Genomic DNA, 26,438 nt, shown 5'->3' on the forward strand with positions numbered 1-26,438 from the left:
GGATACCGACATAATGCCCAAGCTCAAAATTTCCAAAAAAAAAGTACGTACTTACTTAAGGTCACGCTACAGTCCGGGCGGACCTGGGCCTCAACCAACATGAGTCTCCAGCCATCCCGGTCCCTAGCTAGCTGTCTTCAGTTTCGCACGCCAAGTTGGTTGAGGTCCTCTCCCACCTGGGTGCGCCACCTGAGTCGCGGTCTTGCTCTACTGCGCCGTCCCTCAGGATTGGATTCGAAGACCTTCCGGGCTGGAGCGTTGATGGCCATCCGCTCTACATGACCAGGCCAACTCAGCCGTTGGACTTTAAATCTTCAAACTAGGTAAGTGTTGCTGTACAACCCGTACAGTTCGTCGTTATATCTTCTCCGCCATTCTTCATCTATGCATACGGGACCAAAAATCACCTGAAGAATTTTTCTCTCGAAGCATCTTAAGACGCTCTCATCTTTCTTTGACAGGGTCCAGGCCTCAGCGCCATAAATAAGAACCGGGATGATGAATGTCTTATAGATGGTGATTTAAGATGCTCGAGAGAGGACTTTACTTCTCAATTGCCTTCTACGTCCAAAGAAGCAGCGATTTGCAGTGTCTTTTTTTGATGACAGCATATACTTGATCTTGCCCTCATTGACCACTAAACCCATCTTCTTCGCTTCCGTCACAATGCTCAAAACCGCTCCACTGACATCACGCTTTGATCTTCCAATTATGTTAATATCATCTGCGTATCCGAATAATTGGATGGACCTTTGGAAGATTGTGCGTCGTCGCGTTGTCTAAAACCATTTTTAGACATTAAATGCATCGGTAAGATCTTTTCCCACCTTGATAGAGCAGCGTCCATTCTCCATCTTCATTCTGCGCCAACGGATAAGTTCGACAGGGATGCCAAAACTAGACATTGCTCGGTAGAGCTCTTCCCTATAGATGCTGTCATACGCGGCTTTAAGATCGAAAAAGAGATGATAGGTATTGATTTGAAGTTCCTGGTTTTTTTTTTCAAAATCTGCCGTAGTGTGAATATTTGGTCGATAGTGGACGTTCCTGGTCTGAAGCCACACTAATAAGGACCAATCAGGTTGTTAACGAATGGCTTCAGACGTTCACATAATACGGCAGAGAGGATCTTATATGCAATGTTAAGGAAACTGATGCCTCTGTAGTTTGCGCGCCGTTTAGAGGATCTCCTTTCTTATGTATCAGGCACACTATGCTGAGATTCCACTCATCGGGCATGCTTCCTTCCCACCATATTTTGCAGATGAGTTGGTTAATGCTCTCTACCAAGTCATCGCCTGCTACTTTGAATAGTTCGGCAGCGATGCCGTCAGCTCCAACAGCTTTGTCTGACTTAAGTTTTGATATAGCTATCTTCACTTCGTCAAAGTCGGGTAGGCGGAATTGTTGATCTGCGTCGCTTAGGTTGAGTGGTTCTATATCCCTTACAGCGGAATTCGGTTCGTTATCGCTGTTCTATAATTTGGAGAAGTAGTCTTTCCATATTCTCAACATCGACTGCGGTTCTGCTACGATATCGACTGATCGTCTTTACAGGTGATCGTCTTTACAAAAAAAAACCCAAGTACAAAATCTCCAAAAAAGGAAACCCCAAGTTCAAATCACAATGCACACAATCCACAAACGTAGTCCCCAAATCTAAAAAATGACGTCAAGCCCTATTGGTTTGTTTCATTTTTTCTGTTGCTATGTTATGCTTTTATTAAATAATTTAACAACAACGTTAATTTGTCCATCAAGGACAAAGCAGAAACTGCTTTTAGTGACGAGAATAGTCACCATTAAGTTTCGTTCTTTACTTCAGTATAGAATCTACTTCACAACTTCGCTTTTCTTTAGAATATCAACAAGAAAATAAAAAGCACAACTTATTTTGTTCTAAATTATTCGCTAAACCCAAAACCGTTAAAAAATTGACCCGTTGGTAAAAATTGACTTTCGACACAAATATCTTTTCAAAAAATTTGAGATTATAGCTTCCAGTTAATTTTATCTTATAAAAAATATTGTTTTCAACAATCGGACAAATTTTGAGATAAATCGTATTGACAGTTTTTTGACAAAAACAATCCTAAAACCTGGTAAAAATTGATTTTCGACTCAAATGTCTCTTCAAAGATTTGCGATATTGGCTTTAAACTACTTTCATCTTTTTAAAAATATTGTTTCCAACATTTCGAGAAAAATCGAATTGACAGTTTTTTTACAAAAAATAAAAAATTGAAAGAAAATTTAACAAAAGTTGGTAAAAATTGATTTTCAATTCAAGTAACTTTTCAAAACGTTGAGATTATGCCTCCCAGCTAATTTTAACTTACAAGAAATATTGTTTTCAATGTTCTAAAAATTTTTGAGAAAAATCGAATTGACAGTTTTTTTACAAAAAATAAAAACCTAACAAAAAAATAATACTAAAACTTGGTAAAAATATACTTTCGACTCAAATAGCTCTTCAAAAATTTAACAAAACTAGATTTTCAAACTAAACTATTTCTTCTTTATATGAAAAATATTGTTGGTTATTTTAAAATTATTACAAATGGGCAGATGGGATGGGAAGTTATCAGTGTGGGTAGCATCCCATCCTCTTTTTTTAATAGTTTTCGAAAAATTTTCAAAACAAACTATAATTTGCAAATTATTGCAAAGCTTTTCAAAATGCCAAATAAAATTTGCAATGTTTATTGTTTGGTGAAACAGAAAAAAAACAAATATTTGTAATTTTGCTTGTGTTGAAAGACTATTTGCAAAGTAGAAAAAATGTAAATTAAATGTAGTGAGATCTGAAGGAAAGGGGTTAGTTTCTTAGATTATGGTCGTTGACACTAACTTTTGCAAAATATTATATGACAGCTTATGTCTATTTTCATATTTCAACTTATTTGAGCGAGCTTACAAAAACAAAACTATATTAACTTCCTATAGAAAGTTCATTGTAATCGATCCGTTTTGTCGAATCAAAAGGTTTTTTGTATAAGAATGAAAAGTTTAAATAAAAATGGTTCTTAAATAGGTTTCCGATTAAAAACGTCGTCGAACTTATTTAATCATATGCAAAATATTGCTGCTAACTTTTAGTTAATTTTTTACAGAAACAATATTAATTGACAACTTTTTTTTACAAAACTTTCAAAAAACTGATAAGAAATCAATTGCAATGGTAACTAGTGAGGGTCACATTCCACCCTCTTTTTTATTTAGTTTTATAGAGAACTCTAAGATTGTTTAATACAAAATAGTAAATTATTACCATTTTTTGCAGTTGTTCTAGACATTATCCCTCCTTTAGAATCTTTATTAGGAATCATTAATGTTGTAAAAAAAACCACACCCCTTTTTAAAATTTGTCTTGACTTAGATAATCACCTTACTGAACACAATAATTCCTTTAATTGCTTATAAAATTCTTATTTCAGAAGAACTAGTTTCTATAGTGGATTAAACCCTTTTTCAAATTTGTATAAAATCCTTATAAATTGTTTCGAAAAAAATCTGCCTTAAACGAAATACAAAAGTAAGCCTCCGGTGGTACGCGGAATAATTTCGTTCATCGCGAAACAGTAGAAAAATATTCATAAAGCATGGAAACCCTACCTCAAAATTCTGTCACCAATCAACTTCTTTTTTATGTTGAACTCTTTAATGAATTTAAGTCTCGTATTATACCCTAGTTATCAGATGACTTTTCACTTGACTTCACTTTAAAGAACCTTTCATTAAATAAAACTGTTAAAATCTGTAATTTTTTCGGAACCAATTTCCGTGGTTCATTGGATTATAGCCCTAAAGTAGGTGTTGAATTATATTTTCATATATTATAAAATCTTTTTCGCAAACTAGCTGTTGTTAAATCACTGTGCTAGCCGGTCCCTATATAATTTAATGTAAAAATGCTTTAAGCCCCTTACGTTCATATTTCTATTCCAAACAATATTCAAGAAAGGTAAAGATAATAACAAGCTGCAGGACCATTGCAAAACTGTCTTGCTTTCCTAAATTTTTTGCTTATTATAGTGCAGATTCGAAGCCCAGTTAGCAAACTTTTCCTTCTAAAAACTTCTTGTATCTGTGATATTATTATTGTATAACTGTTATAAGTTTTTCAGTAGTATGGTAGGAAATACCATTTCTCTATAAATTGTGCAATCTACGTAATCTCGTAGTTATACGAACAAATTTATATAAATTCAGCTACAATAAAGTTTCTATAATAGTTAGCGAACAAACGGCGTTATCTATGGTCATGAACTTTGAGCTCCTGAATCAGTTTTATCTTGAACGGGTTTAAGATTTAGTCTCTATGCAAAATTCACCAAATCAAAGTCTGCGAAGGCCGAGTTCTTGTGCAGGGGTTTTGCTGAACACTTTCACGGACCGCGGCGATGTTCTCATCCGATCTTGCCTTCCTTGAAAGTACGGGTGTTGGCTGATTGTTTCAATCGTGTAACTTGGCATAAACAACTGAATAATAAAAAAAGATTTGACAGATGACGCCGAAACAAAATGCCCGCCGCGGGGTGCCAAAATCTACCCGAGCCTTTTGAAAACCTCTCTGTCAAGTCTTCAATTTTAAAGATTTAAGTGTTCATTTTTGTCCCAACCTATAATTTACGCATAACATTCATTTTATTGGCAATTTGGCAAGGACTTCAAGGATCCCTATGTTACCCTTTTAATATAAAATTGTCATGTTACTCGTATAGAATCAATTCAGCATAACTTCATTCGCTTTGTCGTCATGGGTCTTCCTTGGAATGACTATCATGATCTGCCTCTCTATGAACATCGTGTTCAGCTTCTCCAAATCCAATCTATCCATCAAAGACGTGTTAATAATGACTTACTATTTCCTCATCAACTTAATATTATCTTTTATACATTTGAATTAACGACGAACGTGAAGCTCAGCAGCTGCGTTCATTTCATTTTATACATTGACTTCCATAGAACTAACTTTGAGGAGAATGAAGCTCTAAGTGAAATCAGAATTCTAGCGGGATATCCATTTTGCCTTTTTTTAAAGTAGACGCATATAATATATTTTAATTCTTGATATTTCTTTTTAATTACAAATTTTGAACGTTGATATTATGTGTGAATTCTAAATTAATTAAATGACCACCTCGCCAAAACACTTAAAAACCATTTACCAATGTTTGTTTTTAAGTGTTAAAGAGTTAAAGGGTTACCTGCATAAACACTGTCATTCGCGTAGACCCACAAAATTACGCGGCTATGAAATGTCTCTTCTAATAAAGCCGTATTCACTCTAGTTGTATGGCATGTGGCATCGTCATGTTGAAACCACATATTTTCTAAGTCGTATTCTTTAATAGCAGGCAAACTGAAGTCGGTTATCATATGTCCGTAACGCTCCGAATTGTCGGTGACAGTCGTTTTATCGTCGTTTTCGAAGAAGTATGGTCCAATCACACCTCTAGACCCAGGGGCGCACCAAACAGCGACGTTTTGTGGATGTAATGTCCTTTTTTCAATTACTTGAGAATTCTCAAAACCACAAATACGACGCACCTACGACGACGCTGTGAATGGTCAGCTGGCTTCAGTTCTTCTGTGAGCTGGACATTATATGTATGTATGTAGGTGTAGATCCAAATGCAAAATACCCCATAATATGCCGTAAGATAGTCCTAGTTCCTGAGAACGACACATTCGGATCTTCGCCAAAACTTTCACTTGAAGCACCGTTTTTTCCACTGGAACGAGTTCAACGATGATGCAAATGCCTTACAATACCTGTAACCTGCTTGAGTAGCTGGACGATTATGTATTACTATCACCATTTTTGTAGAAGGTCTTAACAATTTGTATGCTTTGTGCGATATTAAATCGTAAATGCCAGACTTTCAACTAAAAAAAAAACAAATTGTTTAACAACTTATTTTTACATTTGAAACCACAAAATTGAAAACCCGTTCTATAACCTTAAATGTTCTTCGATCGATTTAAATTTAAACAAAGCAGTATAAATTCGTTTTTTAAAAACCTTGCTCCACTGTCGTTAACGTCTTTATTTTATTTTTTGGTCTCAATTAGTTTATGTTTCCATGTTGAGGAATCAGCTTATTTATAGTTTGAAAACGATTTTAAAAATTTCGTGATAACGAAAAACAGATGCTGAAATGCCTCATACACTGATACCTTCCTATCAGAACCTTGAAAAGTATAACATCAAAAGTTTAAGTGTGACTTATTTTCTGTGTAGATATTTCAGACGCCAAACCAATTAAGTAGCATTTTTGCTAGGAAACCATGTTTTAAGTTTTTGAAAAAACATCACTTTGATTTTTATTTAAATTTAAGAACATTTCAAAAAGAATATCATTAACTAAATATCTTTAATTATTCTAAGGATTTTGAATTTGACAAACAATTTTAACCAAATTGTAGTAGAATTTGTGGGGTTTTTATTTTTGGTTTAACTGCTGACCCTTTCGAAAATATATCATTTTTTTGAAAATTCATTGAATAGGAATAGTTTAAAATAAATCTAAAGAGAATAATAGCATTTTTTTTGAAAATTAAAAGTTTTAAAACTGCATTCTAAAAGGCATTTCATAAGTTTGCGTTTTAACTTCTTGTATACAATTTGATGAACTTTTAAATAAAACGTTCTTCACCAATTTTGATGAGAAAAGGATTTTGAAAAAATTTGTAACCTATGTTAACTTATCTCAATTTAAAAATACAAACAAATTGTAAAAACATCTTAAATATCTAAAAAATTGAGTTCTCAACACATTTTTGTATAACAAAAAATAAGCCGGTAATTTAACAAAAAATATTAATAAAAACAAATTGTTTTTTTTTTCAACCAACTTTTTTTTTCTGTTTAATTTTTTGTTTGCCTCATATAGAAACCCCTGGTACGTCATCCAGGTGATCCATTAGCGTTAGAAAAACTTCGGCAGTGTGAAGTCCATATGCAGCCACCAAAACGTCCAAACTGCTGTAAGACATGGCTATCGAAGTTCCCAACCAGGTAACATATTTCATCCTCAAATTCCTTAACCAAAGGATTTCCTTTTTGATGTTGTGATACTATCTTTGAGTATATTATTATATAATTATACATTTATATTTTTTTTTTAAATTATTAACACATTTGTGGATTGATATTTGATTTTAGTTTGATTTTTAATTAATTTATAATATTTTTGAATTTTAAAAATTACAATTGTGATTTATTTTCAAAATTTTTGACAAAACAAAAAATTGTATTATTTTATAAACATATTTTTTTTTACATACATTTCCATTTTTTTGGATTATGTTAAAATTTTGTTTTTTGTTTTTAAGTTAAGTTTTGTTGTTTTATTATTTTTTATCGTTTTGCTGATATTATAATCGAATTGGTTAGAAAGTTTTGTTAAATGTATTATTTTTTTTGCTAAATTTCGGTTTCCATTAAGTTCAAATTTATTGAATGCCTGTTTCATCTAAAACTTATTTTTGTCTTAAATATTCTTAAATAGAAAATAAAGGAACCAAAAAGTACACTGTAGGCTTAGATTGGAAAATTATTTAATGAAGAAATATTGTAAACTAAAAAATACAATAAGGTTTTTAAGAAACATAAGAAAAGTTTGTTGGTATTGAAAATAATTTTCTTATAGGTTTCTCAAAATATCTTTTTAAAAATGTGGTTTTGAGAAAAAAAGATATGCATATTGTTCACATATTACATTTTGTCAAGAATTTTATTCATTATAAAGGTAAAGGTTTGCCAATATGGTTTTAGGAATGATTTGGGTCAAGTAGTCATAAAGACGAGTTTCAGGCAACGCATAGAAATGTTCTTTTAAAATCCTGGAACGGACTATGACCAATTTAAAATATCATAAATACTTACTTGCTGAAGACGGCGCGCCTGTCTGTGTCTGTGTCATATAAAGTTTTTTTTTAAGGGTATTGCCTCTTGAGAGAAATTGACAAATCATCCAATAGAAGCTCTTGTCATAAAAAGTGTTTTTCAATATAAGCCGTTCGGATTCTGGTGAATATTTTAGGTCCCCTCCATCCCTGGCATAGTTCAAAGTTATGCATAAGTCATTAGGACCTAGTTTTCAAAGGAGTGTTGTACCACCTAATTTATTTATTTTTTTACTTTAGCGGCCATGAAATCTTAAATGCAGTTTTAAATGAAGCTTCAAAGATTATAACCCTGAATTTCAGGTCCTGTAGAGGTTCTTACTTACTAACTTAAGGTGGCGCCTCTATTGTTGACGTGGGAGCTCTGCAGTATTCTTTTAATGGCGATGTTAAGATATCGCATGACAGCGCATCACATCGTCTCAATCCTTTTTCGACAGCAGAACCTTCTGTTTAGTTGTTTACAACCTTTATGGAGCAGCGCAAATTCTCCATGGTTATCTATTTGTATAACGGACAATTTCGCCAGGGATGCCAAAACTACATGCGGCCTTGAAATCGATAAAGAGATGGTTGGCGTCGATTGGACGTTCTTGGGTGTTTTTCAGGATCTACTGATGTTGAAGAAACTTATTCTTCCATAATTCGTGCAGTTTTTAGTATCGAGCAAACAATACCGTTCATCGGTCATGCTTTCTTTCGACTATATTTTACAGAGAAATGGCTTCATGCTCTAAATCAAATTATGTCCTGCTGTTTGAAAGGCTCAGCATTCAAGTCTTCTGCTGCAGCTGCTATGTTTGACTTCAGCTTAGAATGGATAAGCCTGCCTGAAAGCGGAATTCGGTTCAGTTCATAGAGTCTGCAAAAATGGTCATTCCATGTCCTCAACATTAACTGCAGTTTATTATGATGTTTTTGCTTTCGTCTTTGCAGCCTTCGGTTCGAAGTTTATGTACTTGTGAAGCATTTTTTTTTGTTGTTGGTTGCATTTGGTTGCCAACTTTCCTCATCAAACCGGGGGTTTCTAGTTGGTGACTGTTTGAAACGCAGCACTTCAGAGCAGGTTTCATATCCATCCACGTAATTAGATTTGAATGCAATTCCCCTACGATCGCCCCCCCCCTTTTTCTATATGCGCCATTGAATTGGGCCTGTATGCCAGCAACAACGCGCCAAATATTCTCTTCCAAGGTGTCAATCGCCCCGCGACAAGCCATTACTTTGGTAGAGAGTAAGTCTAAGAACTTACAGCATTGGAAGCAGAGGGTTTCAAGGTGATTGCCTATGCTGACGACGTTGCGATATCCGTATCTAGGAAGCACCCCAAGTTCTCTCGGAACTCCTACAAAATGCCCTAAACAAGCTAACTAAATGGACTAATCAATGTGGATTGGACGTCAACCCACACAAAACAGAATTAATACTCTTTTCGAGAAGATATAAAATTCCTCAGATTAGCCCACCCAAGATTAGAGGAATACCATTAAGCTTTTAGACAAAAAACTAAATTGGAAGGCAAATATTGATGGAAGAGTCAAGAAGGCTACTGTAGCGCTTTTTACTTGTAAAAAGGCCATAGGATCAAAATGGGGCTTCTCCCCAAAAATAACTCACTGGCTATACACTTCGGTAATCAGGCCAATACTCATTTATGGAGCCGTCGTATATTGGACGGCACTGGACAAGATGGTAAATCTGAATAAGCTCATTAAAGTCCAGCAGTCAGCAGGTATGTGCATCACAGGAGCACTTCGCACAACACCAACCGCAGCACTGGAAGTGCTTTTAAACCTAACACTACTTGACATCTTCTCTAAAAAGGTGGCTGCCAACTCATGTGTAAGGCTTAAGGCACATCTCAATGGACCAGTAACAATACTGGACATACAACTATTCTAGACAATTTCAGATCTATCCCAGATCGCTTATCCATCCCTTCAAGATCCTCCTGGGAAGAAGAGGGACCCCTAGAAGACGATGCGGTACACTTCTATATTGACGGTTCAAAGACCGATCACGGAGTTGGAAGTGGTATCTTTTCAGAACAACTGAATCTCAGTCTATCCTATAGACTTCCCAATCAATGTAGTTTATTCCAGGCAGAAGTAATGGCAATTAAAGAAGCACTATCCTGGCTCAAAGAAAACGTTATATCTTGTAAGGATATACGAATCTTCTCAGACAGCCAAGCCGCTCTTAAATCTAGCCCGTCTGTCTCCACAAACTCTCAAACAGTCCACGATTGTCAATCATCTCTGAATGAGATGACGGAACAGTTTAATATTCACCTCATTTGGGTGCCGGGCCACAGAGACATTCCGGGAAATTGCAAAGCCGATGAGCTCGCCAAAAACGGAACAATTCTTCCTTATGTTAGACAAAAACATAACATAGGAACACCACTTGCTACATGCAAATATCTTCTCAAGCAATATGCTCTAGAAACAACAAATGCTAGATGGTCACAAAGTACCACCTGCATAGCAACCAAGCAAATATGGCCAAGCATAGACTTAAAACAGTCAAAAGGCTTGATATCCCTGAGCAGACAAAGTATAAGCTCTACAATTGGAGTAATAACGGGACACTGCCTCATAGGAAGACATGTTCTGAGGCTACTGGTCCACACAAATGACTTCTGTAGAAGCTGCATGGACGAGGAGGAAGAGGAGACAGTCCAACACCTACTGTGTACATGTCCAGCACTCTAACGTATCTCTAACTTTATTAAAAGTACAAAATGGTTTGTTTAAATTCATTACTCTCCCATGAGTAACCTCATTAGTGGTATCACAATGGACCCTTGAGGTCTACGTGTGTCTATGACATCTGGACAGCTACTCAAAGCTAACCTAAGTCTAAGAATTTTGAAATGAAAAATCAAACAAATCAAAAATCAAGTGACAGCTATCAAAATTCCAACTCACACTTTCAAAAGAAACACCCCTTGTAAGTAGATGACAATTGGCTCGATCTTGTTTGTAAACACCTTAATATTTTTTTTTTTGAGGTCACATGAAAGGCGAATGCCTTACAATCTATTCAACCTCGTTAAGATGGGATTTCTGAATTACAAAGATCATTGAAAATCTCGTAGGAAGGAAACATCATAATGAAATAGAGAGGAATAGTTTTTTGGTAGAATACAAAATTAAAAAGTTTTTAAGAGTATACCAGAATTTGTAAATAAATTATAAATAAACTTTGTACTACAGTGTACGTTCCGAAAAAAAGAAGCCATAAGTCCTTCTTTTCCTTTTTTTTAAAAAAAAAAGCTTAAAATTATCAATGTCATGTTTGTGCTATTTAATTTTTATATAAAAATATTCTTATCACTTTTATTGAAGTAAAAGTTACTTTTTCCTAAACTTATTTTAAATTAAGCTGGATCACAGTAACATTATGCATTACATAATTTTTAAAATTCCCACACTAAAGTTTGAATATAGTTTTAAAACATATGTATAAAAACCATAAGAAATAAAACAGATTATTTTGGTCTTAAATCGATGTTCAACAGTTCCGGAGTCAACTGTTGTCAACATTAACGCAGGTAAGTTTTTTTGTTTCGAAATAAAAATTAAAAAAACATTAAAACTTAAAATTTTGTGAAGTATTATATTCAGACTTTAAAGTGGTGAAAATGCATTTATTTACTTTTTCTACTTCACTGTTTTAATTAATCAATAATGTTATAGTTTTCATGTGACATTAAATATATCAAAACCTTTACTTTTACTCAATGAAATACATTTCAATACTATATATACGCTTTCATAGATATTTAAGAATAAACTTTAAACCTTAAACCTTATTTGATCTTTACTTAAAACAAAATACAAAAACCAATTCTGTAAAATGTTAATTTTCTTATACAAACATAATTTAAAAAAAAAAACATACATTTGTTTGTTAATAAATGTTCTTGTAGCTTTCCTTCTAATAATTGTTGTAAATCACCCTAAATATTATCAAACATTCAAAAACTGCACAATTATTTTCTCAGTCAAATTTTCCAAAAAAATAAATAAGAACTATGCACTAGGGTGTCCCGTCAATTTTTTTTTAATATCTTGACAAAGGACCCTTCAAAAGTTTCGTATTGATGAGTACATTACGGCAAATATAAGAAACACTTTTGGGTCTCTACCGCTTGATGAATTTTATAAAAATTCATTTGTCCTTGCATACTTACTTAGTTTCTTACATAAGTTGGCGCTGGCCCTACAGTAAGGGATTGATCTGAGTCTCAACCAACATGCGTCTCCAAGCAGCTCGCTCCCTAGCTAGTTGTCTACAGTTTCCCACGTCACGATGGTTAAAGTCCTCTCACACCTGCGCAAGCCACTTTCGTCGCAGTCTTCCTCTTCCGCGTCCCTAGGGATTGGATTTGAAGACCTTCCGGGCTGGTGTGTTGAACGTTGATGTCTATTTGCTCTTCATGACCCTTTTATTCTTTTAACCAGATCAGTGTCGCTGTGCAGACCTTGCAGTTCGAAGTTGTATCTTCTCCTTCTCTCCCCATCTATACCAACAGGACTAAAAATAACAAGAAGAGTTTTTCTCTTGAAGCATCCCAAATTGTTTCCATCTTTCTTTGACAGGGTCGTAGCCTAAGCACCAAAAACAAGAACCAGAATGAAGAGAGTCTCACGGGTGGTGACTTAAGATGTTCGAGAGAGAACATTACTACTACTACAGCGATTTGTTACCGTTGTTCTTCGTTTGATTTCATCGCTGGAGTCGTTGTCTTAATTTATAACAGTGCCTAGATAGACAATGTCCTTAACTACCTTAAAGTTACAGCTGTTCATGGTGACGTTGCGCCAAAGATGTCGTCGTTCAAAGTCCTTTCTTGATGACCGCATATAGTTGGTCTTGACCTCATTGACCACTAAACCCTTCTTCTCTGCTTCCGTTGCAACCTCAAAACTGCACCACTGACATCACGCTATGATCTTCCAAATATTTTAAGTTTATCGTTGTATCCGAATAATAGGATGGATCTAATGATGACGGTTGAGTTTTCAACAATTCTTTCCAGAACAATGTTGAAGAAGTCGTATGTGCATTACTTGGCCTTAAACCTTTTCTGATCGTTTCCGATCTTGATATAGCAGCGTGCATTCTCCATAGTCATTCTGCACAAACGGACAAATTTGTGCCAAAACATTGCTATGTAAACCTCTTTCCTACAGATGGTGCCCTACGCGGCTTGGAAATCGATAGAAAAATGGTGGGTTTCCATTTGAAGTTGCTGGGAATTTTCTAAGATATGCTGTTTGGTGCATATTTGGCAATGTTGGACTTTCCGGGTCTGACGCCCAGGTTGTTGACAGCAGAAAGGATCTTAAACCGTATGTTCAGGAGACTGATGCTTCTGTAGTAGGTGCAATTCAGAGGGAGAATCGGCCAAGCTATGCTGAGATCCTTTCTCCGACCATATTTTTCAGATGAGTTGATGCATGATCCGTACCAAGTCATTATTCAAGCTATTTTGAATAATTTGGTAGCGAATTCGTTAATTTAAGAAACTTTGTTGGACTTCAGTTTCGATATAATTTTGGAATTCGATTCATCATCGACGTTACAAAATTTGGAGAAGTGGTCCATCCATATTCTCTCTATTTTCAATTCTACAACGATGTTCTTCTGATGGTCTTTACAATTTTACGTTTTGGTAAAATGAACGTCTCTGCTGTGACATCCCTCCATGTTCTCGATCGCGCACTTCGCAAGCTCCTTTTTCCCCATCTAAGAAGTCGGTGCTCTTCACTTCTCTTCTGCTCGTAAGCCTCTTGACCAGCTCTGGTCCTTCTGTGCAGCACTCTTTTGTAAACGGCTGCATGCGCCTGCCGGCAATCGTTTTCGAAGCAGGACTTTGAGGCTCGATCGGAAAAGGACATGGCAGTCCCTTGCGATTGTAGCTGTCTTACGTCGAATCTTCTCAAAGTACTTTCTTATTCTGGCTTGGATCGGGATATCCGTAGACGTACCTTGGCTACAACGAGCAAGTGGCCCGGGTCAATGTTGGCCCCTCGGCATGTTCGGTCATCCTGTATACTGGAGATATGTATGTCGTGCGTCGATCGAACTTTGGTCAATCTGCGATATCGATCAACATGAATCTGTTGTAGAAAGCGGTGTCGTTCAACCTGTGTCTAACGATTGTACCACCAAAGATGTCTTCTATCTCTATCTTAGCGTTAAAATCTCATCGCACTTCTTGGATGCAGGTTAAGACGTCATTTAACTGTACGGCTTCACGTGGTCTATTAAGGGACCTAAAATTATACGCACATGTCCGAAGTTCGTAATTCTTATTTGCTTGGTTCGTTTTCAGTAAATCCGTCCGTATCCGAAGTTTTTTAGTGCTTCGCAACTAAGATATTTGTACGGGGTCCGGAACTCACCCCTACGGTAAAACCGGTAACCTGCACAGGCAGATCCCTAGGAAAACTCCAAGGGTTAGGATCAATTTAAACAGCTTCTTTCAAGTCTAGGCTCCAAATTCGTCTTAGAAGTCTATAAATTGGTCACTAAGTAATTCAGCTTAACTGGAACTGTAGACGTCACCGTTGATTCCGTCCCAAAAATTCTTCCGCTGCCATCTGGATAAGAAGAGATGCCTCTCTCTCTCTCATTGACTACCCCCATCAACTTTCCACTGGGGTTAGAACCCAGCCTCATGTTGAGGAGTCGGCACCCCATTTTTACAGCGTTATAGTGTTTTCTTTCTTGTAAAAGATCTTTAAACGTCGTCGATAGAGGCCCAAAATTATGTTCAATTCAAAAAGTAATTACATATTCAGAATTTACTCGTCAATTCGCAACTTTTGATACCCCTTTCGACAGTTTTTTGTTTCTCCATACAACGACTTGACGCCCTACTATGCACATCGCAGCTTAACTAAACCTATACCATTCAATTAATTAATTTCTTATTTGCATTAGAATTACGTTATTTCCTGTCTCCATGACTATGTAAGAAAAATAATTTTTATTTATTTTATATTTGAATTCTTTTTTGTAAGCTAAATTGTTTATTCCAAATTTTTATTCAACATTCATAAATTAAATAATCTATATTCTCTCACTTCATTACGCAAAACGAATTTTCCAATTAATAAAAAAAAAACTTAAGTATCTACACATAGTCTGGAGCTTAGAGATTTGATTTGATTTGATTTTAAATAAAATTTAACAAATTAATGATCTCTAAGAGAAAAAATAATTGTTAATTTTATTATTGTTTAATTTGACATTTGAAAATGATTGTTCTTATACTAGTGATGATTATAATCGTATTATTTGTCGTTTGTAAATTGTAAAAATAAAATACTATTGAAAAATGAAAACAAAAATATATAAAATTTAAGTTACAAATATGTGAGTAAAACAATAACAAAAAAGAAGTATTATTAAATTCAAACTTTTATATACCTACTACAAAGTTATAAAGTAAATATAATATTTTTATCTCTATTTTTTAATTATTATTAATCAATTTTATGTTAAATCCTTTGTTTTGTCCTTGAAAAAATTCATATTGAATAATTGTTAATTTTTTTGTTAACTGGTCATTTTTAAGGAATTAAAGAATTTTTTCTTACTTAATTTTTTTTTTAAAGAGTATACAGGGCTAACTTGAAACCGTGAGTCTATGCTACAACCTTGTTTTATGCCTGGATTCACGTTGTCAAGTTAGAAATACACTATACGTACGCCCTTTAAAAACATAATCAAAGTAAGAAAATATTTAATTTTTTTTCTTTCCACAACTAATTTACAACAAATAATCTTCAACTAATTGCATACTAAGTTTTCCCAAAATGAAAAAGTGTAGTGCTAACTTGATATCAGCCTAGCACTATATATCTCTTTTTTTAAATCTTTGAGCTACAATTTGTTTCCACAACTAATTTACAACAAAAAAGCTACAATTAACTGCATATTCAGTTTTTTAAATTTCGAAAAATGTAGTGCTAACTTGAGAGTGGTAGATTCTTTTACACTATATCGGACCTTTTTTTTGAGTATTTACCGAATTACCATCATTCATTGAAAACAAATTTTCTCAACTTAATGATGAGTTCATTCCGGGTTTTGATGGTCTTCCTGGCATTTTTCTATAAAAATGTTCCTGGCATTTTTCTATAAAAATGTTCCTCTTCTCTTTCAACTCCTCTTCCTAAAATGTTTTATTTATCCTTATCTCAAGAACCATTTTTTAACATATGGAAAACCTCTTTTATAACTCCAATTCCCAAGAAGGGATTCCTCAGCTTTCGTTGCAGATCCCTTGAAGAGTTTAACAAAGCTTTTAACAAAATTTCTCATAATCTTATAGTCGCCAAACTCTCCTCCATATGTTTTGAACCTGTTTTTCTGAAATGGAATTCTTCTTACTTCGAATATCATGTATATTATGTTCGATTTAGATACCCTTGTTCCAGACCTATTCTAACCATTTCTGGTGCTCCCCAAGGTAGCCATTTAGGTCCTCTTCTCTTTATCTTTACAATGTATGACATTGACATAGTTCTCAACATTGCAACTCATGAACTGGCAATCAAATTACATTTTTTCAATGGGTTTTGAAAACCTAAATGAAAGGTCACTTGGGTCTAAGAGATACTATTGTTTTCAATTAAAAGAAAAAAAAATACAACCCTTTTTGAGGCTACACATTAACAAAATAATTTTTCATTTGAAAGCCGCATGTGCGCCATTAAGTGTGGAATATGACAACAATTAATTGCCCTCCTCGGCTTTTTACCGTGTGGCACGGATCCCAGTTGTTCAACTTTCAACGACTCTTCATCATAGATCCTGCTGAATTTGAGCGATGGCCTGTGTTATGTTCATCTTTAGGGTATCGGTCGATTGTGGTTTATTTGCTTAGACCTGCTACTTCAAAGAACCCCACAGGAAATAGTCTAGCGGGGTCAAATCGCATGACCTTATTTTTCAATTCACATCACCCCTTCGAGAGATAAACTTATCATGTGGTTTGTGCAGAATGTCAATCGTGGCGTTTGATGTGTGGCCGTACAGCTGGAACCATAATATCATCTAGGTCCATGAGTTAAATTTAGGCCATATGAAACTACTTATCATCATTATGTAGCGCTCGCTTTTGATGGTGACAGCTTCACTAACATGGTTTTCAAAAAAGTACAGACCAACTACTCCACTGCGCCTGCCCAAAATCCACACTAAAAGGTCATTTTTTGAGGATGCTGTACCTCGCGTGGGTTGGTGTTGTCAAAAATACGGAAATTTCGTTTGTTAACACAGCCATTCATCCAAAAATACGCCTCGTCACTAAAGATAATTTTACGCCCAAAATGAGGTCCTCTTCCAAACGATTCGAGTCCCAGTCAGTGAGCAAACGGCATTGTCTATGGTCATGAACTTTGAGGTCCTGGTTAGTTGGATGTTGTACGGGTGTAGGCCCAAGTCCCGACCCAAAATTTGCAAAGTTGAAGTCTGCGAAAGGCCAAGTTCTGTACACTTTCACTGACCGCGGCAATGGTTTTTGGGCAATCTTGCGTTCCTTGAACGTACGGGTGTTGGCCGAATGTTTATTGAACCGGTCAAAATCAAATCAAATGGGGTGGCGCAACAGTCCGTTGTGAACCAGGGCCTAGTGACTTACAACTCTCAACCATTCCTGTGTGCGAGTACTGTTGACAGGAATGGAAGGGACCTACAATTTAAGGCCGAATCCGAACGGCTAGTTTGAGAAAGCACTTTTTCATGACAAGAATTACTCTTGAAGGATTTGTCAATTCCTCGCAAGAGGCAGTACCCACGAAAATTATTTTTTTTTTATAATTATGGTGGCACAGGCAGGGATTGAATCCAAGACCCCTTGCATGACAGTCCAACGCACTAACCATCATGCTACCGGTCGGTCGCCTGAAATTTGCCCACCAAACGTTGAAGAGTCCACTGTAAGGGCCACCTTGTCAACCGTAAAATGGGCGCAATGCACCCAACGTTTGTGTTAACGAATACTCATTTTGATAAGAAAGTATTAGCATTTGAAGGTGCTGTTTAATCCTGTAACTATTTCTGACATTTGGAAGCTCCAAAATGCAATTTCTTATCCACCTTATCCTCAGTATTCCCTTACTGCGCTGTTCTGTTAGTGTATATTCGAAGATTTTCCGAGCCGGCGCATAGGTTTCCATGCACTCAACGTGACCCAACCATCTCAGTCGTTGGACTTTTATCGTTCTGGCTAAGTCTACTTCGCTGTATAGCCCACAGAGCTCTTCGTTCCATCTTTTTCTCCATTAACCTTCTACCATACGAGACCTTAGATCAAGCTTTTCTCTCGAAAGTACATAAGGCGCTTTTATTGGTTTTTTTCCTAGTCGTAGGGCTTTTCTACACAATTGCTTTCTTAGCCCAAAGAAACAGCGGTATAAGCAAGACTTATTCTTCGCTTAATATCAGTTCTGGTACTCACAAAAGCCGCACTGACATCAAGCTTAGTTCTTCTGACTATGTCAAAAAAGCAGAAGGAAAACCTAATTTTTCCAATACACATAGGTTTATATTCATTGGTCAATACATTATCTTTTATCTCAATGTCATCCAACTATTGAAAAATAGTGTTGACGTGGGATCTCTGCACTATTCTTTCAAAGAATATATAGCATGACAGTGCACCACCTTTTCTAAAGCCTTTTTGACATCGTGAGGTTCGGCTAAAAAACGAATTAGTCTGACAGGGATGTCAAACTTCGTATTACTCCATTCAGTTCATCCTTGTTGATTCTGTCATATGCTATCTTGAAATCGATGGGGAGATGGTGGGTGCCAATTTGATGTTCTTGTGTTTTCTAGGATCTGCCGTACTGTGAATATTTGATCAGTTACCGATTTTCCTGGTTTAAACCACACTAATAGGAACCTATTAGGTTTTTGACGATTGGCGTTAGTTAGATAGAAGATTGTTTGAGCGATGTTAAGCAGACTAATTCCTCTATAGTTAAAAGATAAGGGGGTCTCTTTTTTGCAGTATCAGTCCAACAATATCAAGGTTTCATTCATCAGGCATGCTTTCTTCCGATTATATTAAAAAGATAAGTTTGTACACCTTCTTAACGATCTACTTACATCATTGGAAGCAAAGGGTGTCAGGGTGATTGCCTATGCTGACGACGTTGCAATATCCGTATCTGGGAAACACCCCCAAGTTCTCTCGGAACTCCTACAAAATGCCTTAAATAGGCTAACAAAATGGGCTAAGCAATGTGGCTTGGACGTCAATCCACATAAAACAGAATTAATACTCTTTTCGAGAAGATATAAAATTCCTCAGATTAACCCACCTAAGATTAAAGGAATACCATTAAGCTTTTCCGACCAAGCTTAATATTTGGGCCTCATTTTAGACAAAAAACTAAATTGGAAGGCAAATATTGATGAAAGAGTAAAAAAGGCTACTGTAGCGCTTTTTACTTGTAAAAAGGCCATAGGATCAAAATGGGGCTTCTCCCCAAAAATAACCCACTGGCTATACACTTCGGTAATCAGACCGATACTCATTTATGGAATTGTCGTATGGTGGACCGCACTGGACAAGATAGTAAATCTAATTAAGCTCATCAAAGTCCAGCAGTCAGCAGGTATGCGCATCACAGGAGCACTTCGCTCAACACCAACGGCAGCACTGGAAGCGCTTTTGAACCTAACACCTCTTGACATCTTCTCCCAATTGGTGGCAGCCAACTCATGCGTAAGGCTTAGACCCAGCTCTCAATGGACCAGTAACAATACTGGACAATGGACATACTACTATTCTAGACAGTTTCAGATCTATCCCAGATCGCTTAGACTATACCAACCCAAAAATTGTATTTGGTAAAAGCTTCCATGTGTCCATCCCTTCAAGATCCTCCTGGAAAGAAGAGAGACCCCTGTAAGACGATGAGGTACACATTTCTATACAGACGGTTCAAAGACCGATCACGGTGTTGGAAGTGGTATCTATTCGGACCAACGGAATCTCAGTCTATCCTATAGACTTCCCAATCAATGTAGTCTTCCAGGCAGATGTAATGACGATTAAAGAAGCACTATCCTGGCTCAAAGAAGACGTTATATCTTGCAAGGATATACAAATCTTCCCAGATAGCCAAGCCGCTCTTGAATCTCTCGCGTCTGTCTCCACAAACTCTCAAATAGTTCGCGATTGTCGGTCATCTCTGAATGAGATGACGGAACAGTTTAATATTCCCTCATTTGGGTGCCGGGCCACAGAGACATTCCGGGAAATTGCAAAGCCGATGAGCTCGCCAAAAACGGAACACTTCTGCCTAATGTTAGACAAAAACATAACATAGGAACACCACTTGCTACATGCAATATGCACTAGAATCAACAAATGCTAGATGGTCACATTGTACCACCTGCCTAGCAACCAAGCAAATATGGCCAAGCATAGACTTAAAACGGTCAAAAGGCTTGATATCCCTGAGCAGACAAAGTATAAGCTCTACAATTGGAGTAATAACAGGACAGTGCCTTATAGGAAGACACAAATGACTTTTGTAGAAGCTGCAATGACGAGGAAGAAGAGAAAACAGCCCAACACCTTCTATGTACATGTCCAGCACTCTCCATTAGAAGGAATAACTTTCTCGGTAATCCCTTCTTCGATAATACCAGTGAGCTGGCAACGATTGACACAAAACGTCTCTCTAACTTTATTAAAAGTACGAAATGGTTTGTTTAAGTTCATTACTCTCCCATGAGTAACCTCATTAGTGGTATCACAATGGACCATCCGGACAACCACTCCAACCTAACCTAACCTAACACGCTCTTTACCAAATTATCTCCAGCTACTTTGTTAAACTTCAGGTTAGATATGGCAATGCTTACTTCTTCGAAGTCAGAAAGACGGAATTGTTGGCATGGCACGCTTCTAATGCTTTCTCTTTTTCCTTCTGAGAAGTCGGTGTTCCTTTCTCCTCTATCTTCCTTCTATGGATCACCGCTTTACGTGACTGTTATTAAGCAAGGTTTTGAAAATGTAGATACAAATTATGGTCACATTGCAAAATTGTCTGATTTTCTTAATTTTTGGTAATCCCTTGTCTTTGGCATAACTTCTTTCGTAAAAAAAATCAACAATTACAAATTTATTACCATTCGTTTACGTTTGGTAGCATTTGAAAAAAAAACTCTCAAAGCGTTTGCAACTTTACAGACTCTAGCAAGACATTTAACAAATGAAGTCATGAAAATCTTCTTAATGAATTAAGTAATATTAGACTTAACGACTGTTTCGATACTATAGCGTCATGGTTAAGAGTCACCCTTTATGTCAATTTAAAATCAATTCTGGGGTACCTCAAGGGTGTCACCTTGGTCAATTGCTGTTTATTTTATTTATTAATGATTTATCGCTCTGTTTTGAATAATTCTATATTGATTATCTATACAGATGATGTTAAGGAGACTATTTATATATATATACTATATTTCGAACTATTACCATTATCAAAGACTGTAAAGAGCTTTCAATCTGAGTCAGATTAGCTTGAAGAAACTGTATCCCTTAGAAATATTTTTAAATATATTTGTAAATAAAACAATTTCTCTGCACTCAATGACTCTACAAAAATGACAACCTTAAATTTGCAAGCTCGTAATTTTATTTTGTTTGCTACAAGCAGTTGAAATCATGCACGTTCTGAGTTGTAAATTTTACGTTAGCAATTAACGTAATTAATAAATTGAAGAAGTCTTATCGAATGGACTTATTATCCTGAAACTCCTTAAAAGTGACCAAATCTAGTTAAAAATGATTACGTACAAGTTTAATCTCATTTCAATCATTGAATTTATATTTATTTTAATAATTTATTTTAGTTTTAAAATTAATAAGATTTGTATTTATTTGTTTATTTATTACTCTTTTATTTAATTTCTTATGTTATTTAAATTAAAACCAATTAAAAATTACAAAACAAAAATGAACTCCTGATAAAATCAGCAAAACAACTTCAAATAATAACAATACATATATATATATATATAATATGAATTTTTAAAAATATGTATATATAGATTGTTAATTTTTTTTAAATAAATATAATTTTAAACAACAAACAAACAAAAAAAATATTCACAAATCAAAAAGCTAATCTCTAGATTTCCATTAATTAATAATCATAAATATTTATCCAAGACAATGTTCTAGATCGAAGAGGATTGACGTTATATCACGAATAACGTTCCCGCTGGTTTTTGCCCTATTCAATCTGGTCTACTGGAGTACATATCTCTTCAGGGAAGAGGAGGATGAGTAAATCAAACAATAAACCTTTTTTCGTAGAACTATCCAAAAATTATATTAATATATTTATTATTATCCTTTTTTAAGGACATTTTAAGGAAGACGTTTTATTCGTATACACTCACACAATATCTGTGTCTGTCTCTGTGTCTCTCTGTATGGCTATGTAGAATCCCATAAAATATATAAAAATTAAATCAATATCAAAAAAAAAACAAAAAAAAATTAAATAACAACAAAAGCATGATGAATTAATATAAATGTTGATATAGTACATTATATAATTTTACAAAAACAAAATATGCATAAATGACGCGACGGGAAAGAGAATGTGAATACAATTTTTATCTTATGTGAGCTAAAGATGTTATATATAAAAAGATTATTATATAGATAAATATATATACACACATATATATATATAAATGAATAGAGATAGTTATTTTTTAGCTTTATGTAATAATTTAGGTGTTTAAGTATATTATGTACGAGTATATGTAAATTAGGATAGCAAAAAAAATAAAAAAAAAAATAAACCCTCACAAACAATTAAAAGATAAGTAAATATTTTATAGACAACATTCAATTAATAAACAAAAATTAAAGTATAAATAAAAAAAAAAACATTTTACACATTACGCACCACTTCATCGCCACAAGGACTTTCATACCCTCCTATCTGCCTAAATAACTATGACCATCACATTTTTCAATATCAAAACCGCACTCATTCCGAAAATCGTAAATCGAAAATCAGAAATCTTTAAAAACATGACTTTTAGGTACTTAATTTCAAAGAACAAAACAACACCAAAAATCACGAGTACTGATGTCGTTGTCTTCGAGTTAGTAGTTAGCGATCTGGTTGTCAATGTGGTCAAGTTCAATGGTGAAAGTTAGGCTTTATACTTACGAGTAATTATTATTAAGCCCAGGTTTGACCACAATCGTCACAGAAGCCGCTAACGCTAATGTTGTATATATTTTTTTATATATAAAATTTCACAAAAAAAAAAAACTAAAAAATTGACATCATGATCGACACATTTTTATAAAAAAAAGTAATTATTTAAATTTATAATAATTTAAGTTCATCAATTTTATGTCCTAGGTTTATAAAATTACTTACAAAATTGGGAATAAAAACGAAATAATATTTTTAAATCAAAATTTGGTTTTCTTTGAATATTTTTCATTTTTTTGTTTGATTGTTTTTAAAACTTGATTTCGATATCGAATTGATTGCAAGTTGTAAATTTGTTTGTGTGTTTCTATATTTTGAAATCTTTTTAAGCCTATTTTTATACAAGTTCCTGTTTTTGATTTTGGTTAAAACTTTTTTTAGAATTTAGATCAAAATTTAATTATATTTTGTGTTTATGAAAGCTTGTGGCACGAAAAGTTCTGTTGGCTACAAATAGTTGGGGATTGAAGCTTGTTTAGACTAGAGGTCTTTAATTGGTTTTGGGACTATATTATTCATTTTATTATTACATTTTGGGACTCCAAATATAAGTTAGTTCCAAATTCCAACCATTTGGGCCTGTCACGACTTCGGTCTTTCTTTTGGTTCGAGCAAATAAAATAATACCCATATTATGGTATTACTTTGAGAGTTTTCTGCTATCGGAGTTTTTTTCTATCAAAGCTTCTCTTTGAGGTTCGGCATCTATAACTTGTTTGGGGGCCTATTTCAGCGTATCGAAAGGGTGTTAACATTAAAGAAAAAATACTTGATCTGATCCCCATCTTATTTGAAAGTGCTGAAAATTTATGAAAATTAAGCCTTAGGTTTATAAAAATCTAATAAAATTGTTATAAATTTATATTTCTAAGCGTATGAACAATGAAGTAGAAATGAAATGAAACAGACCTTGACTTGAGGAGGACGTTTTTGGCAACCATCATCAGGCAGGTAGTATCATTTGTTAGACTCAAAATTGTTAAAAAAGAAACAATACCCCGAAAATGTTAAAAGATGAGACTGTCTTTTAAATGGTTTATTCATATGTAGCAAACTATAACCTCTAACTTTCAAAGAATACTCTTTAAAACGAGATATACTTACTTAAGGTGGTCCAACAGTCCGGGACGAATTGAGGCCTCAACAAACATACATAAGTCTCCAGCCAATTCGGTTCCTACCTAACTATCTTCGGTATCAGATGTGAAGTTAGTTGAGGTTCTTTCCCACCTGCGTGCGCCATTTTCCTCAGCTTTGAACGTTGAAATAAGATTTGAAGAGCTTCCGGATCATTATCGCTCTTTAATATCCAGCCACTTTAATCGTTTTATTCTTTTGACAGACCGTACAGATTCTAGTTGTATCTTCTTATCTATGCAGACGGAATCAAAAATCACCAGAAGAATTTTTCTTTTGAAGCATCCTAGGACGGTCTCATCTTTTGAAAACTCATAGATGGTGACTTAAGATGGTTTAGACAGGACTTTACAACTCAATTGCCTTATAAGTCGTAAAAGGAGCGATTTGCAAGAGTTATTCTCCGTTTGATTTCATCATGTCGTTGTCTGAACTTTCAGCGTTGCCTAGGTAGACTAAATCCATAACTTCCTTAAAGTTTTAGCTGTACACTGTTCATGGTGAAATTTTGTCCGAAACTTCGTAGTTTCATGCCCTTTTTTTTATGACAGCATATACTTGAGCTTGCCCTCGTTGACCATTTAACCCTTCTTCTTTGCTTCCGTCACAATGCTCAAAAACTCTCCACTGACATCTTGCTTTGATTTTCCAATTATGCCAATATTATCAGCGTATCCGAGTAATTAGATGGATCTTTGGAAAAATGTGCCTATAGTGTTGACGGTTAAGTTTTGCATAATTCTTTCCAGAGCGATGTTAAAGAAGTTCCATGACAGTGCATTGCCCTGTCTAAAACCTTTATTGATATCAGAGATCTTTATCGACCCTGATAGAGCAGCAAGCATTGTCCGTCGTTATTCTGCACAAACGAACAAGTTTGACATGGATACCAACACTAGACATATCTCCCCCTACACATCAAGCTGATAAAAAGGTGGTGGTTACCGATTTGAAGTTCCTTGTTTTTTTTCAAGATCTGCCTTAATGCGAATATTTGTTCAATCATCTATCTATGTACTATCCTGGTCTAAAACCAAAATGATATTGATCTCGCAGGTTGTTGACGAATGGCCTCAGATATTTACATAATACGTACGGCAGAAAGGATCTCATTCTCGATGTTGAGGAGGCTGAAGTTGGTGCAATTTAGAGGGTCGCCTTTCCTAAAAATTGGGCAAACTATGCTGAGATTCTTGTACTTGTTAATCTCGTTTCACCAGCTTATTAAACTTTCGAAATTCGTTTCTGCTTTTGAACCCCTCAACATTTTTGACCACATGGTTTGCAAGCCTGTTGTTTCAGGGGTTTCTTGTTGGTGCCTAATTGATAATAAGCACGTCAGAGGCGGCGTAGTACCCGTGGCATGATGGTTAGTGCGATGGACTATCATGCGAGAGGTCTTGGGTTTGATCCCTGCCTATGCCACCTAAAGTGTTTTTCATGGGTTCTGTGTCTTGCGAGGAATTGACAAATTCTCCAAGGTTAATTCTTGTCATGTGCTTTCTCAAATTTGCCGTTCCATCCCTGACAACAGTACTCGCCTACAGGAATGGTTGAGAGTTGTCAGTCACTAGGCCCTAGTTTTCGAACGGACTGCTGCGCCACCCAATTTATTAATTTTATTTTTACGTCAGAGGCGGCTTCTCTGATTGCATCTTAGCAATGCTGCCTCTGGTTCTCGATACATTATGCTGGCAGTAGAGAACTTCGAAAGAAGTTACTAGTGGCTCGGTCGGAGAAATATTTGGCGATTTCTTGGGACTGTTGCCGTTCAACGTTGTATCTCCCAGCATCTCCCTATTTTACTTGGGTCTCGAAACCCGAAGTATTATCCAGGCTACAACAAGGTAGTGGTCCGAGTCGATGCTAGCTCTTCAGAAAGTTCGGTTATCCATGATGCTGAAAGCATGTCTAACGTAAATCGCAGTGTGGTCAATCATGTTGACGGTAGATTGATCTGGAGAACTCCAAGTTCCTATGTGAATGTAGAGGTGTGGAAAAAGCTTATTGGCTACCTTGTCGTTTCGCCCCACAGCAAAATCGATGAGCCTAAATCCGATAGTGGAAGTGTTGTCGTACAGGCTTGTTTTCGTGAGT

General features: G+C 35.4%; 1 protein-coding gene across 15 annotated transcripts in view; it reads left to right on the forward strand.

The window, feature by feature from the left end:
* The window catches only part of LOC129953677 (glutamate-gated chloride channel), a 240,227-nt gene extending 215,592 nt beyond the window's left edge, over positions 1–24,635 (forward strand). For 5 of the 15 annotated variants that reach the window (XM_056067373.1, XM_056067603.1, XM_056067048.1 and 2 more), the window contains 3 exons: positions 6,900–7,024; positions 22,133–22,249; positions 22,328–24,635. In XM_056067373.1, coding sequence (XP_055923348.1) covers positions 6,900–7,024; positions 22,133–22,249; positions 22,328–22,337 — 252 coding nt within the window. In that variant the 3' untranslated portion in view covers positions 22,338–24,635. Of the gene's footprint in view, positions 1–6,899; positions 7,025–22,132 lie in introns of all 15 variants that reach the window. The other 10 variants (XM_056067303.1, XM_056067764.1, XM_056067842.1 and 7 more) reach the window with 5 other exon arrangements.
* The last annotated feature ends 1,803 nt before the right edge of the window (positions 24,636–26,438 follow it).

Source organism: Eupeodes corollae, chromosome 1, assembly GCF_945859685.1.
Source record: "Eupeodes corollae chromosome 1, idEupCoro1.1, whole genome shotgun sequence".
Classification (NCBI taxonomy): Eukaryota; Metazoa; Arthropoda; class Insecta; order Diptera; family Syrphidae; genus Eupeodes; species Eupeodes corollae.